At 41.8% G+C, this 13,616-nt stretch overlaps 1 protein-coding gene and 1 long non-coding RNA gene across 11 annotated transcripts in view; one reads left to right on the forward strand and one right to left on the reverse strand.

The window, feature by feature from the left end:
- Positions 1-11,883, reverse strand: part of MFSD2B (major facilitator superfamily domain containing 2B) — a 64,324-nt gene extending 52,441 nt beyond the window's left edge. Inside the window, exons 1-4 of one of the 10 annotated variants that reach the window (XM_043542196.1) lie at positions 11,337-11,468; positions 4,902-4,957; positions 3,762-3,887; positions 822-946 (exon numbers count right to left, since the gene is read on the reverse strand). In XM_043542196.1, the coding sequence (XP_043398131.1) occupies positions 822-946; positions 3,762-3,887; positions 4,902-4,919 (269 nt within the window). In that variant the 5' untranslated portion in view covers positions 4,920-4,957; positions 11,337-11,468. Of the gene's footprint in view, positions 1-821; positions 947-3,761; positions 3,888-4,901; positions 4,958-10,681 lie in introns of all 10 variants that reach the window. The other 9 variants (XM_037893967.2, XM_037893968.2, XM_037893972.2 and 6 more) reach the window with 9 other exon arrangements.
- LOC119565739 lies at positions 8,345-10,685 on the forward strand. The gene is made up of 2 exons (XR_005224558.2): positions 8,345-9,331; positions 10,272-10,685. It is a non-coding gene; the product is annotated as an uncharacterized LOC119565739 (long non-coding RNA).
- Positions 11,884-13,616: the final 1,733 nt, after the last annotated feature.

Genomic DNA, 13,616 nt, shown 5'->3' on the forward strand with positions numbered 1-13,616 from the left:
TCTTCCAGCAGTTGGTTCCTTGTTAAAAATCATGACAATTTTCACCCTCCAATTAAATGTTTTAACTAGGGGGGCCAATAGTGAAGACGTAAAGAAAGAGTCCAGAAAGGTGTGCGGAAACGGCTGGTGGGACTGGCTTGTGTTGAGCTGGGATGAATGCTGACATTCAGAGGAAGATCCTGCACTGCCCGTGATGAGAATGGAACTGACCACCAGGGCAGCGCAAGCAGCTCAGCAAGGTGGCCTGAGACATACCCTGTTGAGTCCATAGGCCTACCATGTTACAGTTGGTGAGCTCCAGCCAAGCCTGCATGCAAGGAGTGGGATTGAGATGGGTGCAGTGCCGGAGTGAGGGCTCAAACAAGTATCTAATGAATGACTAGTCTTCCAACAGTTTGGATGTATCTGAACCAGAAGTGGAAAATAAGCCCCTTTTGAGGCAGAATCCAACTCAGAATCAAAACCATAAAGGGGTTTGGTCAGATCTGGAGGTTCAGATCCTCTCCCACCCAAATTCAACAGGATTTTGGATTTGAGGTTCCAGTTTCGGCCCATCTCTAAACAGTTGAGTGGTTTCTTCAGGGAGCTTCCAAGAAAGCCCCTTGTTGTAATTTATGGAGGTGCAGCTGAAAACAGGAAGCAGAGAAGAGTGGGGTTTTTTACATATTAATTCTATCCATACTAAAATCAGTCTAATTTGAGAAAGGCAAAAGCAAGAAAAAAAATAAAAGGTTTAATTCAATGAAGCCATTATAGGATTAAAGGAAAGAGAAAAAAAGGGGAAAAAAACAAGAAACAGAACAAAATATTTTTCTGCTTACCAAGGCATAAGTCGGCCAATTTTTGTCCATTTACTTTTGCTAATAAAAAAGCCAGCAACAGGATCAGTAACCGCGCCCCAGGCTTTGCCAATGAACAGCACCAAAGAGGCATGAAACGGAGTAATCTGAAAGTATAGACACAGTGCTCTAAACAAGCTCCGTCATTCAATGGAACAACATAAAGCAACTTTCCAGAAAGAATCTCAGTGTTTTACGTAAAGTGTAGTGATAGCTCACTTACAACACACATTGACTACTATTAAAAATCATGAATAAATAGCCCTCCACCATCAATGCATCTTGGGAGACAACAAACTAGACACTGAAATACAGGCACTATGCAAGAGAGAATGTGCATGATGGGAGCAAGCTGAGGAGAGAAAGATCATAGTTGAATATAATGCTGGGGAGAGGTGTCAGCCAGACAACACTGGAGACTGAAGTCAGTGGTTTAATCATAAAACCAGGTACTGCAGAAGTAGAGGTAAGGTAAGCTTCTCCCACAAGACCCCATTTCTAAATTTCTGCTCCTGAGCTGGAGCAGACAAGAGTATAGTTCATTTCCCATGTCCATTCAGTCCTTAGTATCTCTACTGAGATTACCTATAAGAGTGCCAACTGGTGCTAATTGTGAAAGTGGTTTTGGCATGTTGGGCTTATTTCTACAAAGAACTGAACTGTGACTACTAGAGTTAATATTCCAGAATAGTACTGTTTCTTCCAAATGCTTATTCTGTATTTTCTGGTTTCAGAGTAACAGCCGTGTTAGTCTGTATTCGTAAAAAGAAAAGGAGTACTTGTGGCACCTTAGAGACTAACCAGTTTATTTGAGCATGAGCTTTCGTGAGCTACAGCTCACTTCAAGTGAGCTGTAGCTCACGAAAGCTCATGCTCAAATAAACTGGTTAGTCTCTAAGGTGCCACAAGTACTCCTTTTCTTTTTTCTGTATTTTCTGTACAACATTTCTGTATGCAACTTTTTTTCCCAACTAAACCTGAGTGAGATTAATTTGGATGACTTGGAACACATCTAGTTTGTTTGTTTTTCAATAACAGTTGCAGTTAGGGTCACATGTGAATAATGTAAACTGTTACCTTTAAATCCAGTATATGCCAAAGAACAGAAGAGAGCACATTGGTCAAATGAAGCACATTTTAAAGTTTTTCCACATAAAAAAAAAAAATCAAATGAAAAAAAAAAGAAATTTACCAAGCAAATGTGTATTTTTCAGATTATGATTAATTACGTGGGATGTAGTCATTCCTACATATATCTGCACTAAGTGCAAGAATTCACACACAAACAACATAGTCATGGGGTACGAAGAGAGCAGTGAGCACGTAAGGTGGGATCTGCTTTAGTTACCCTGACATTCCTTTGCCACCAAGCTAAGTGACTAGAGAGTCATTTCAACATGCATATCATCGGTTTTGCTCAAAAACCTTTATTGAGATTGGAGCTGCCTAACGAGACTGCCTACGAATTCTTCCGCTCTTCAGTGTTTCAATGGGAAGGGAAGAGCTAAGACAGACAAAGTGAGGATACGGTTTGAAATGTCAAGGATATACAGCATGATTTGTTAAAGGCAGACACTGCACTCATTTGCATTGCATGTCTCATACAAAATTTATCCCAAGCTATGTTAGAGTTAAATCATAGTGACTGAACAGTTTAATATTAAATAAGAGCTGGTTGAAAATTTTCCATCCAAACTTTTTTCCAACAACAAAAAATGGCCTTTATTCTTAAACAAATTTATGCAAATATTTGGGTTTTTTCCCTTTGGAAAAACTGAAAAATGTTCACCCCAACTTAAAAAAAAAGTCATTTTTTTGGAATTTTTTCCACCAAAAATATTTACTATTTTCCATCCAGCTCCATTAGATAACAGCAGGAGAAGGGATTTAAGAGGCATGGATGGGGGATAAAAGGTATAAACTTCCACTGAATTTAGAAATGAGATAGTCAATGAGACAAAGAGATATAGATACAGGTGCTCAGATACTATGGTGATGAGGAGCACACAGACAGCTTCAGATGAGAAGGTTCATGCACTGGCATTGCTCAGAAAACACAGAGGGATAGCAAGGAAATGGATTTTGGACTAGCACATAGAGTGTGAAGGGAAACTTGGAGAGATGATAAACTTTCTAGCATGAGATCTGTCTCTGTATACATGTTTGCACAGTCCTTACCATGACCAGGGCCCTAAATTCAATTATACAAATATTAAAATACAACAGGGCCAAATTCACACCAGCTTGTAAGAGTGTGCAATTCGTAGCTCCTTACAGCAATTCTAAATTTGGTCCAAGGTTTCTAGGTGGTGTGGGATTATATACATACCTACAGAGGTTATGCAGGTAAATTAGATGGATGGAATTCTAATGGTAAAACTGAAGGCTGCAAAGGGTTAACTCTGAATGTTAATTTCTTGGGAAATGGCTCAGATTGAACATAAAAGATTTCACATAGTGGGCTTCGTAATCCCACAGGAACAGCACTGCCACGATTTGGAAGAGAATGGCTCTGCGTGGGGAAGAATTCCACGTAATCCTTATAAAATGAGGTATTTGACCCCTAAAAAGTTGAGGGGAGGGGGAAAAAGTGGAGCTAAGACCTTTGCTGGAGAAACTGTGGAACAAATGGCTCCTTCATGTTTATTTAGTGGGACTGACAAACAATTAAACAAATAAGGACCAGCTAATCAAGCACCCATTACCACACTATTACATTTATCAAGCACAATTACTAAATAAGTTTTGTCACTGAGCTGAAAAGAGTTTCAACAGGGGCTGAACAATTAAAAACAACAACAGAATATAGTTAAAAGGCATATTAGTTGAATTATCTTGATATTAGATACAGGAAAATTAAGTAGGTGATGACATCGTAATTGAACAAAGTTGGAGCCAGAAAGCACTTTGCACATTACTTACATGTGCTACATCTAACAGGTAGATCTGTAGAAAAAAAGCAGTGGCACTTGTTGCAACTTGGTTTGGAGCGCCTCCTATTGCATAGCATAATTTGCTGCAAACTGAGAGTCTGTCTTCCTGTCTGAGCTGAAACAGAACAAGAACAGACAAGTTAAGAGAAAATATAAACATTAAAAGTTTCACAAGTTTATGGTTAAACTCATATTCAGGCACTTATTTAAGTGGTCAGATATTCAGCATTTTCATAGATGCTGAACCTCCAGAGACCCCCACTGACTTCAGTGCTCAGAACCACTGAGAATCAGGCTACTGGCTGCTATTCTTTACTTCAGGAAACCAACTTTGAACACTGTGATTCAGCTTTCAGTGCCTGTTCCAAGTTACCAGAACTGGAGTCCAGGTAAACTGACTTCCCGTGAGCTAATTCTGAAAAGCACACTTCTTAGAGGCCGCAAGTGAGCATGGACCATTCAAGTGCAGTGAGTCCATGAACACACGATAAGAAGCAATCAGGCAGACTTTGTAGTGTATTGACACTATCTATGGGGCAGCTCCTGGGTCTTGGATGACTTGCTGAGGGACGGTGTTACCTCTGCCCAAGAATGAATTATTCAGATGGCAAAATGTTGAGTAATTATCGGATATCAAACTTTTTTTTGCTTATGTATGTATCTATTCTTTCAGACCACACAAATCAATAAATATTCTCATATTATTCTACTTAGACAATATTCAGAAAGGAGGGATGGTCTTTCAGTTAAGGCTCTGCACACAGACTCAGAAGGTCTGGGTCCAGTTTTTGAATTACAGGAAGTTTTGCAGGACTCTGGGCCCCCTTACTTCTTCTAGGGGCTACCTGACTTCTGTCTTGTGACCCCCTTGCTTCTCACTACTATTTAAATTAAAGCAAGCTGCTTGACATTAAGGGCCCCTCCAACATTTTTCCCCATACTGTGAGATGTGCTGTGACCTTGGGCAAGTTACTTAACTTCTCTATGCCTCAGTTACGCCATCAATTAAAAAAATAGGCAGAAAGGGGAGAGTTTTGAAAAGCATCTAAGTGACTTCAGAGCCTAAGTCCCATTGCTTTTCAGTCGGAGTTATGCTCCTAAATCACTTAGGCACTTTTGAAAATTTTATCTGAAGATACTTGTCCATCTTTGTTGAAGCACCTTGAGATGTATGGATGAAAAGTGCTAAGCAAAAAATATACATATTAGACTGAAAGTAACGGGCAGAAAAATCAAGAAACAGAATAAGTTATTGTACCCTATTACGAAAAATAATAATTCAGAGACAAAGTGTTAGGAGTCTAATCGATGAAAGATAACATGTTTTCAGAGGGGAAAATGGCACATTATTGGAATATGTTTCTAAAAGCTCTAATTTACTGTATTAGTGTTAGCTGAAAACATAGGTGGGAAATATCCACACACTAATCTTAGTATAGAGTGCCAGTCACCATGGGGGCCACACACTAAGACCCTGACTAAAACTATTTCTGAGAATTCTAATTGTTAAATTCAATCCCTCTTTAAAAATTGTTGATTCTTTTCAAGTTCCTTCCAATACCAATGCTAATCCTAGGTCTGCCTTGGTTGTGGCCAAATATCTGGATTGAATGTACATACCCTCATTCTTCCATTGCAGTCAGATTAAGATAATAAAATGATGAGGCGCCAATAAAATGCTTTATTATTCTGATATGTATTACCTATTTCTGAAAGCATTTTTAATGTACAGTATCAGCTATTTTTAATTAGGTGATAGAGTACTTACTGATAAAGAACGAATAGACAACAGAATCTTTCAAGATCTGGCCTTGCTCCTTTGAACTATTCTATATAAATAGGTGTAAACAAGTGTATTAGTTTTATGAAAGTTCTTTGTTTCTGAGTGATGCTCTTTATCTGTACAGACATCTGACAAGATCTCCATGTACAAATCACAGCTACTGGTCTAACTACATCGCCGATCCCTCTGGGTCTCTTTGAGTACATATACCTTTCATATCTTGGGCCCCATGCTATCATCTCTCTCGGAGTGGAATCACACGATTCTTCCACTCTCCGACCATGCCTTGAGCGGCAGTCCCCAGGTGCTAACCATGATTACCTCAGCAGGGGATCCTGTTAGGTATAAGGTTCCTACTTTCCCTTCTCTCCCATACAGAGAGCATTAGCATCTGGGTGGCATAATCTGTTCCCTTAAAAGACAGTTCCTTTCCCTCTGCTTCAGAGAGAGTGTCCTTTAAAAGCTGCTCAATCTTTTTCATCACCCCCCTTGCCCAGAGACTAAGTCACTTTTTATTGTTTATAGCCCTCTGAACTGCCGGCTCACAGCACTGGCAAAACAGTTGTGTTAATCTGGGCTGGAGCCTGGAAGAGGTCCATCATCCTGTAATTTCCCACTAAGTATTTCTTGGGAGGCTGTTTGTCAGGATCCATTGTGTTGCTTTCCTACATGTTTTTCTATTCAACTAGACCAATGCATTAATTCACTTATATTGAGTTATTAGACTTTGCCGTACAGTAACTTCACCTCACTGACTAGGTGACATACCGTATTCAAAATTATTATATAGAAGCTCCAGTCCCCCATAGTTCATATTTAAGAACTTGAAATTAGAATAATTATATTACATTGTGAAATAATTAGCAATAAATAAAAAAAAATTAGACTTATAGACTGTGAGCAACTCTCATTTCTCCAGCCAGCTTCATGGCTAGAAAGTAAAGGATCTCAATACTTTTGCATTTTTTGATTCAGAAGTCTCATTGAAATTCTACTCCCCTTCTAGAAACTGCTAGGCTGCTTGGGTAGCATACTTACAGATCACCTTCAAGCAAAGTTAACATTTTTGTCTCAGCAGCAGTTAATGGAGGCTTTCACCTGTGACTAATTTTGTCTATAGCTATGTATGCCATTGCTTGAATAAAATGAGCTCCTGGAATCTAATTATATTCAGTACAATATCACTCACTTACAGGGAGTTTTGCATGTTTAAAGCTCTGCTCAAACAATTCTCATCTGTCCTTGCAAGTAATAAGCCACATGACAGATGAGGAAACAGGCAGAGAAGTTAAATGACTTGCCAAAGATTCAGCAGAGATTAGAACCAGGTCTTCTGACTCCTGTGCTCATTCAACTAGACTATGTTGCCTCTCATAGCCTTAGAAGGGGGGCTATGGTGTTGGAGGCAGTGAATCTAGTGTTTAAAGTAAATGACTGGGAATTCCTAAATTCTAACCATTGCTCTAATGCACTCTGTGCCTTACTTTCCCCATCTGTACAGTGAGGATACTGCTTCCCCCACAGGAGACTTCTTGTTTTAAGAGTGTCGTATGTTAAGGGGAAAAAGAGTTCTGAGCAGCATGTTGAGATGAACACTTTTGAAAGTCTCATACTTGGGGTGCAAATCCCCCCCCTTTATGTTTAATTTTTCACTAGAGATTTAATTGGCCCCGACACTTGAACATACAGTTGTGCATTACTACATGCTTCAACACTGCAAAGATTTGAAACTGTATGTCCACATTGAACAGCTCACGGCATTTACACTGGGACAAAGGATGGTCTTTTGGGTAGGACTCTGCCAGACTTCCTCAGTGGCCTTAGGCAAAGCACTTAATCTTTGAGTCTCAGTACTCCTAACTCTACAATGGGAACAATAACTCTTCCTTTCTCCCACCCTATGTGTCTTATCTATTTCACAGAGGCAGGGACTGTGTCTTACTATGGGTTTGTACAAATGCCTCACACAATGGGTTCCAGATCTTGGCTGACGCCTCTAGATGTTACCTTGGTACAAATACATTGTTTTTATAAAGGACAAGAAGTGTATTAGACATTTTCTTGTAGAAAGGCTTAGAGTGGTAGGTCTTTACAGGATATCCAGAAAGCTGGATTTTTTTTAATATTGCCTTTTAAATATAAGGATAAACTGCAAGATTCCACACTTGATTGCCCATTTGAAAATTTTTCAACATGCACTTTCACACTTTCTTCCATACTGGCTGTGTGCAGAGAAGGAGCTCCCTGCAAAAATGCACCAGGCCACTTCATTATCCTCCTTTAAACTCACCTATGTTGGGCCACCTGCCAAATACTTGACAGTGATTAGACAGCTGGGGTGCTTGACCACTGCTTATTACACTATTGATAACTGTCTCACTGTTATCTTATGCCTGACCCCTATCTATTATATCCACCTATTGACTCATCTTAAACTTAGATTTCAAGATGTAACAGGCTGGGAACAAGTTTCAGTTATTTGTCATATGGTGCCTAACACAGTGACCCACTGGTCTCCAGGAATTAAGTGCTATCCTTGTCTCAGTTTTCTGTTGTCAGCATTTTAAACTGCGCTCCACCTCAGAGGCATGCAGTCCCAATTTCTCCTTGTATTTGTTTAGCCAGACTGGGCTGTGACATTAGTGGTGGGCTCTGATGAATTGCACCCAAAGAGGTTTCTAATTACTCTGGCATTGCTGAACACAGATCATATATTGCAAGAGAATCCCAGGTTAGATTTGGCCCTTTCCCCTCACCATCACTGAGCCTGCTCACACCCAAGGCACAAATCAACATGATAAGACGGTGCCACGCTTGCAATCCAGATCTACATGAGCTTCTGTTACAAAGGTTTGCAAGCATGATTTTAAATCAACATTACTCTCATCCTTCCTTCCCTTTCTCACCTTCTGTTTGTAAATGCCACCCACTCATTGCTTCTTATCTCAAAAACTAAACTCTGGGCTCTTCAGAAGAGGAACACTTTCTATGAGTTTGTGCACTGCTTAGCACAACAGGGCTCTAATTCAATATGGAGCCTTTAGGCACAGCTGTAATACAAGTAATCATAATAGTCCATAAACCCAATGTTTTTAAACAGGAGAATTAGCCATTCACTAAGTTCATTCTTCATTCATGCTTCTCTGGATTGAAAGAAAGTCTGGCTTGCTTTGAGAGATTTTTTAAGTTGTATTTGAACAAAATTATTTAAGTCTCAAGTTGCTTCTACAGATTGTTTCGGAAGAAGGGCGAAGGGAGAGAAAGTTCCTGCCTGAAGATTTATTTTTAAAAATGGGAGCGGGGGAAGAGGACTAGGGCAAGAAAGATTGAGCCTCTTTCCTTATTATCTTCAGATCCACTTTGAAACCCTGCACTTACTACAGTACAGTTAAAAATTGTACATAGTACAATAATGAAACAATCACACATATCTAAGTTGAAGCCAGGCAAATTCAAACAGGAAATAAGTAGTAAATTTTTAACAGTGAGAATAATTAACCATTGGAACAATTTACCAAGGGTCATGGTGGATTCCCCATAACTGACAATTGTTATATGAAGATAGGATGTTTTTTCTAAAAGATACACTTTGGAAGTATTTTAGGGAAGTTCTATGGCCTGTGTTTTTTACAGCAGGTCAGACTAAATTATCACAATGGTCCTTTCTGGCCATGAGATCTATGAATCTAAGGTAAAGCAAGAAGTTTTAACAGAAAATGAGCGCTTCCACTTCTGAGGTAGAATGGTGGATCAATGGTGGATGTTTTTTAATTCAGGTAAGTTTGAAAGTCTCTCTAATATATAAAAAGAAAAGGAGTACTTGTGGCACCTTAGAGACTAACAAATTTATTTGAGCATAAGCTTTTGTGAGCTACAGCTCACTTCATCGGATTTACCACAAGTACTCCTTTTCTTTTTGCGAATACAGACTAACACAGCTGCTACTCTGAAATCTAATATATAATAGTCTTTAATCCTGTAACTGAATACATACATCTCATTTTCTTGGGAATTTTACTTCCTTCACTAATATGAACTGAAACTGAATAGAATACTATTAAGAAGTGTTCATGGGTACAGAAGACAACTAGCAAAAGCAATCCTGTGCAACTGGAAGAAGACATTTCAATTGCTGGATGGACTGTGGCTGGGTGAACACACATTTTGTCACAAGCTCTTCTTTATCAAGCATATCCAGAACAAAACCAATAGTGGTTTAAGAGGAATGGGAAGGGATAGCAGCAGCTGAGACTTTAAGATAGTTTAAGTCAAGGTTTATCTGATTCAACACATGATGAGAAACTTTCCCAGTATAATGGTTCTCCCCCACCCTGTCTCTCAACATGTATTTAACTCTGCAGATGAATTTGCAGAAATTAAAGGGATGGTTTATTCCATTTTGATATTTTCCCTTGTAAAAAGTTGTTTTTTCAGTCTGGATATGGCATATTACAAAGCTGTATATGGTGCTGCCTATCAGATTCCAGTTTATAATGTATTACTGGATAAATATTAATGATGACATTTTAACCCTGCGATCTTCTGTGTAGAAAGGTTGATATTTCAGTTTTAACTGCATTTCCCAATTTGTGTAATTTTCTCACACCATTAATGGAACAATAGTCCCATTTTTAAACTGAATGCACATGCTCATATCTATATAGACAAACGCACACATGTAGCAATTTAAACGGAAATATTCATCTTCTTTTATAGCTATTGCCTCCCTGGAAAACTGCATTCTAGGAAGATACAAATACTTCCTGGAATATTGTTAGATCTCTCAACACACACTTCTCCAGTCATATGCTACAAACAACATAGTAAAGAGGTTCCCCCCAAAATTCCACCCTTCAGTCTGAGACTCCTGCTCTGTTACAGGGGAAATCTGCTCACAAAGAAGATGGATGAAGAACTACTCCATTTCCCCCCATAACTATAACCAAGCAGTGAGACACACTGGGCACTTTGCTCCTGAAAAAAGATATCCTGAGCACAGCACAACATTAAGGGATAAGAGTGAAGAATTTCTGTGGAAACACTTCAAAAATATCTGAAGAATAGCTCTGTGTAGCTTAAAAGCTATCCTTTTCACCAACAGAAGTGGGTCCAATAAAAGATATTACCTCATTCACCTTGTCTCTCTCATATCCTGGGACAAACACTGCTACAACACTGCAAACATCCAGCAGTTGGGGAAAAATGATCCATGCAAAGAATACATACATATCTATCTGTTCTCTCAAGTCCCAGTGGATATAACATCTCGGACACAGAAACCACTCCAATTCTGCTTTCTGTTTGGTGACAAAGTTTTCAATAAAAGCCTCATCTAGTGTTTCGGATTCCCCCAAGGAGGTACAGCCTCAGAAGCTGCTACACAAGAAGTTTATTCTTGGAGGGGCAGGAATTTAGGGAAAGTAATAAAATTACATGGGTGGGGGGGGGGGTTTGGAAAGTCACCGTTCATTGCGGATCTGAGTTTTTCGGTCACACTGCACAGGGTGGGAGTCCACCAAAAGAGGATGATCACTGGAATCCACTCAAGCATCTCAGACCATCAGAGGCCGCCCGCCCGCGCTGCAGGAAGAGCACTCCGCTAGCCGGAGCGCGTGGAATATTTCTAGGACACTGTGAGGAAGAGGCGCAGGCAGATCCCTGGCGAGCTCGTTCAGACGCAGGTGGGGGAAAGGGCCTGGAGCAGAAGAGGTCAGAGCCCTGAGAGCCCAGCAGCCCCCAGGGGCGATGCTGGGGACCCGGCGGGCAGGCACAGCCGCTCACCTCCTCTGCGGACCGCCCGAGCGCTTGTTCCTGCGGCGGCTCCTCTGGGAGAAGGGTGGCCTTCGGCGCTGCTTTCCCAGGCCCGTTCCCCTGCTGCGGGGTGTCCCCTCCAGCACCAGCCATGCCCCAGCCGCCGCCGCCCCCCAAGCAGTCCGCCGCGGGGCTTTTCAGCACCTGTCAGGCTGGGGGGCGGGGCCGGGCCGAGCTCGTAGCGGCTCGGGGCCCCTCCGCAGCCATGTGGGGCGCGGCACAAGCCGCGAAGGGCCGCAGCTCCCCGGGGAGCCTCTGTGGTCGCTGCTATTCCTCTGCCACTGGCTGGAGACCTAGACTCCCTGCAGGGTCACCCCGGGCCCAGCGTGCGGGCGCTGGGTGCACTCAGAGCCCCCCCCTCCCCGGCCAGCCAGCATGCTCCGGGCGCGGAAAGGAGGAGCTGCTGAGGCCCCAGGGCGAAGGTCTCCAAGCACCCCCAAGCCCGTGATCAGATGAGGCAGAGCTGGGAGGGCGCCTGCACCTGCCTGACATGCACAGAGTCGTTTCCCTGTAAAAAGAAAAGGAGTACGAGTGGCACCTTAGAGACTAACCAATTTATTTGAGCATAAGCTTAGCTCACGAAAGCTTATCTCAAATAAATTGGTTAGTCTCTAAGGTGCCACTAGTACTCCTTTTTGCGAATACAGACTAACAGGGCTGCTACTCTGAAGCCTGTTTCCCTGTAAGATGCCCACCAGGCTGCATCTCTTAGCGCAGGTCGGGGCAGGTAGCAACACACTTTGTTTGGACACTTTCCCCAGCCGCGCTGCAAACCCCGACCCACGGGGAGCAGGCGCTGTGTTGTTCTTCGCCTTTGGGGCGGGGGGGGGGGGAACACCTCTCTCCGAACAACTTGCAAAACAAAAAGTCAGACTTTATTTTACTGGAGCGAGGCAAGATCCTTGCACGAGGCGTCACAGCGCTGGATAGATTGCATAGAGCAGCGGACTGTGCAGCGTCAGCATGTCCTACCCAGTCCCATGGACGGGGCCACAGCTGTGAAATGCTAACTCCTTTCCCGACTCCAGTGCTGTCAACAAAGGACAAAGTGAGGGTTGCACGACCGTGCCTTTCTATTTCATCTCGTGCGTCTGCGGCGCTTCCCGCCCCCTCTTTGTTTAAGTAACAAGTTTTAGAATCGCCCCACGTGAAAGAGCCTTTTCTGAGAGAACGGGCCCCTGCCTGGTGGCTGTAGCTCAGCCGCAGACATGCCAGAATCCAGTGTTACATTGGTCTTGAACTAAGGATTGGAGAGGAACCATGCCCAGTTCCACTTTTTCCCCCAAGTGTAGTTTAAATTAATTTAGTTAATTAATTAAATTAATACTAACTCGAGGTTATTCTATGTAGTATGATACTTGGGCTTCAGGCGACCACCTGCATAGCTCTATTCTTGTTTTAAAATTCTCAGGATCATATTCCTAAAATAACTTAAGATCCAGATCCATACCTACCTTGTGAGTGGATAGAAGAACAAACGCCGCCAAGGTGTGCCTTTATAAATAACCAGCACATCCAACGGCACGATTGTTAATTACAAGGTGGCGTTTTAGTTGGCTCTAACACAGCAGATATCTGTCAGCACACCTGTTTTCGAGCAACTGGACCATCAAAAATAGTCCCCACAGGCTGAAACTTGGCATGGGTGTTTTCCCTGTCAGCGCTATTACTCCTAGGGTGGGGGGTGCTTTTCCAGTTACTTATTTTGTTTCTATACAACATATTTTCTTATAACCAATTTTGCTCCCCTAGGGGCAAAGGAATAATCCTTCTGCTTTAGGCATGAAACTAAACGTACTGATTAGCAAAACGTTCCTTCAGCTGGAGCCGTGGAGTGGATTAGTTATTTTGAAAGAACTTCAGGTTGCAGTTGCAGCCTAAGACTCACTTTTTCACCACTTCTTTTTTAGAATTAATAAAATAGGGACTTATTCCCCCCAGAAAGATTTATAAACCAGCCCCCATGTGCAACACATGCCGGCCAGACTGATTAACAGCTCAACTACTGTAATTATTTAATTGAATTCTCTAAACAGGGGCTGCCTGGCTTCAGATCAGTCAGAAAACTAAGCAATAATTTTTGCTATTCAACCCCTCTGCAACCTATGTTGCCAAAAATGCTTGTAGCAGCAAACTTTCATCATCTAAAGAACTAGGCATTTCAAAGAATTACCTAGACAGTCCAGCATGATTTATTTTTCATTCACCCAGTCAAGTTTAGGCTACAATTGCAGTTTCATATTTAGAGTC

This window comes from Chelonia mydas, chromosome 3 (genome assembly GCF_015237465.2).
Source record: "Chelonia mydas isolate rCheMyd1 chromosome 3, rCheMyd1.pri.v2, whole genome shotgun sequence".
NCBI classification, from domain to species: domain Eukaryota; kingdom Metazoa; phylum Chordata; order Testudines; family Cheloniidae; genus Chelonia; species Chelonia mydas.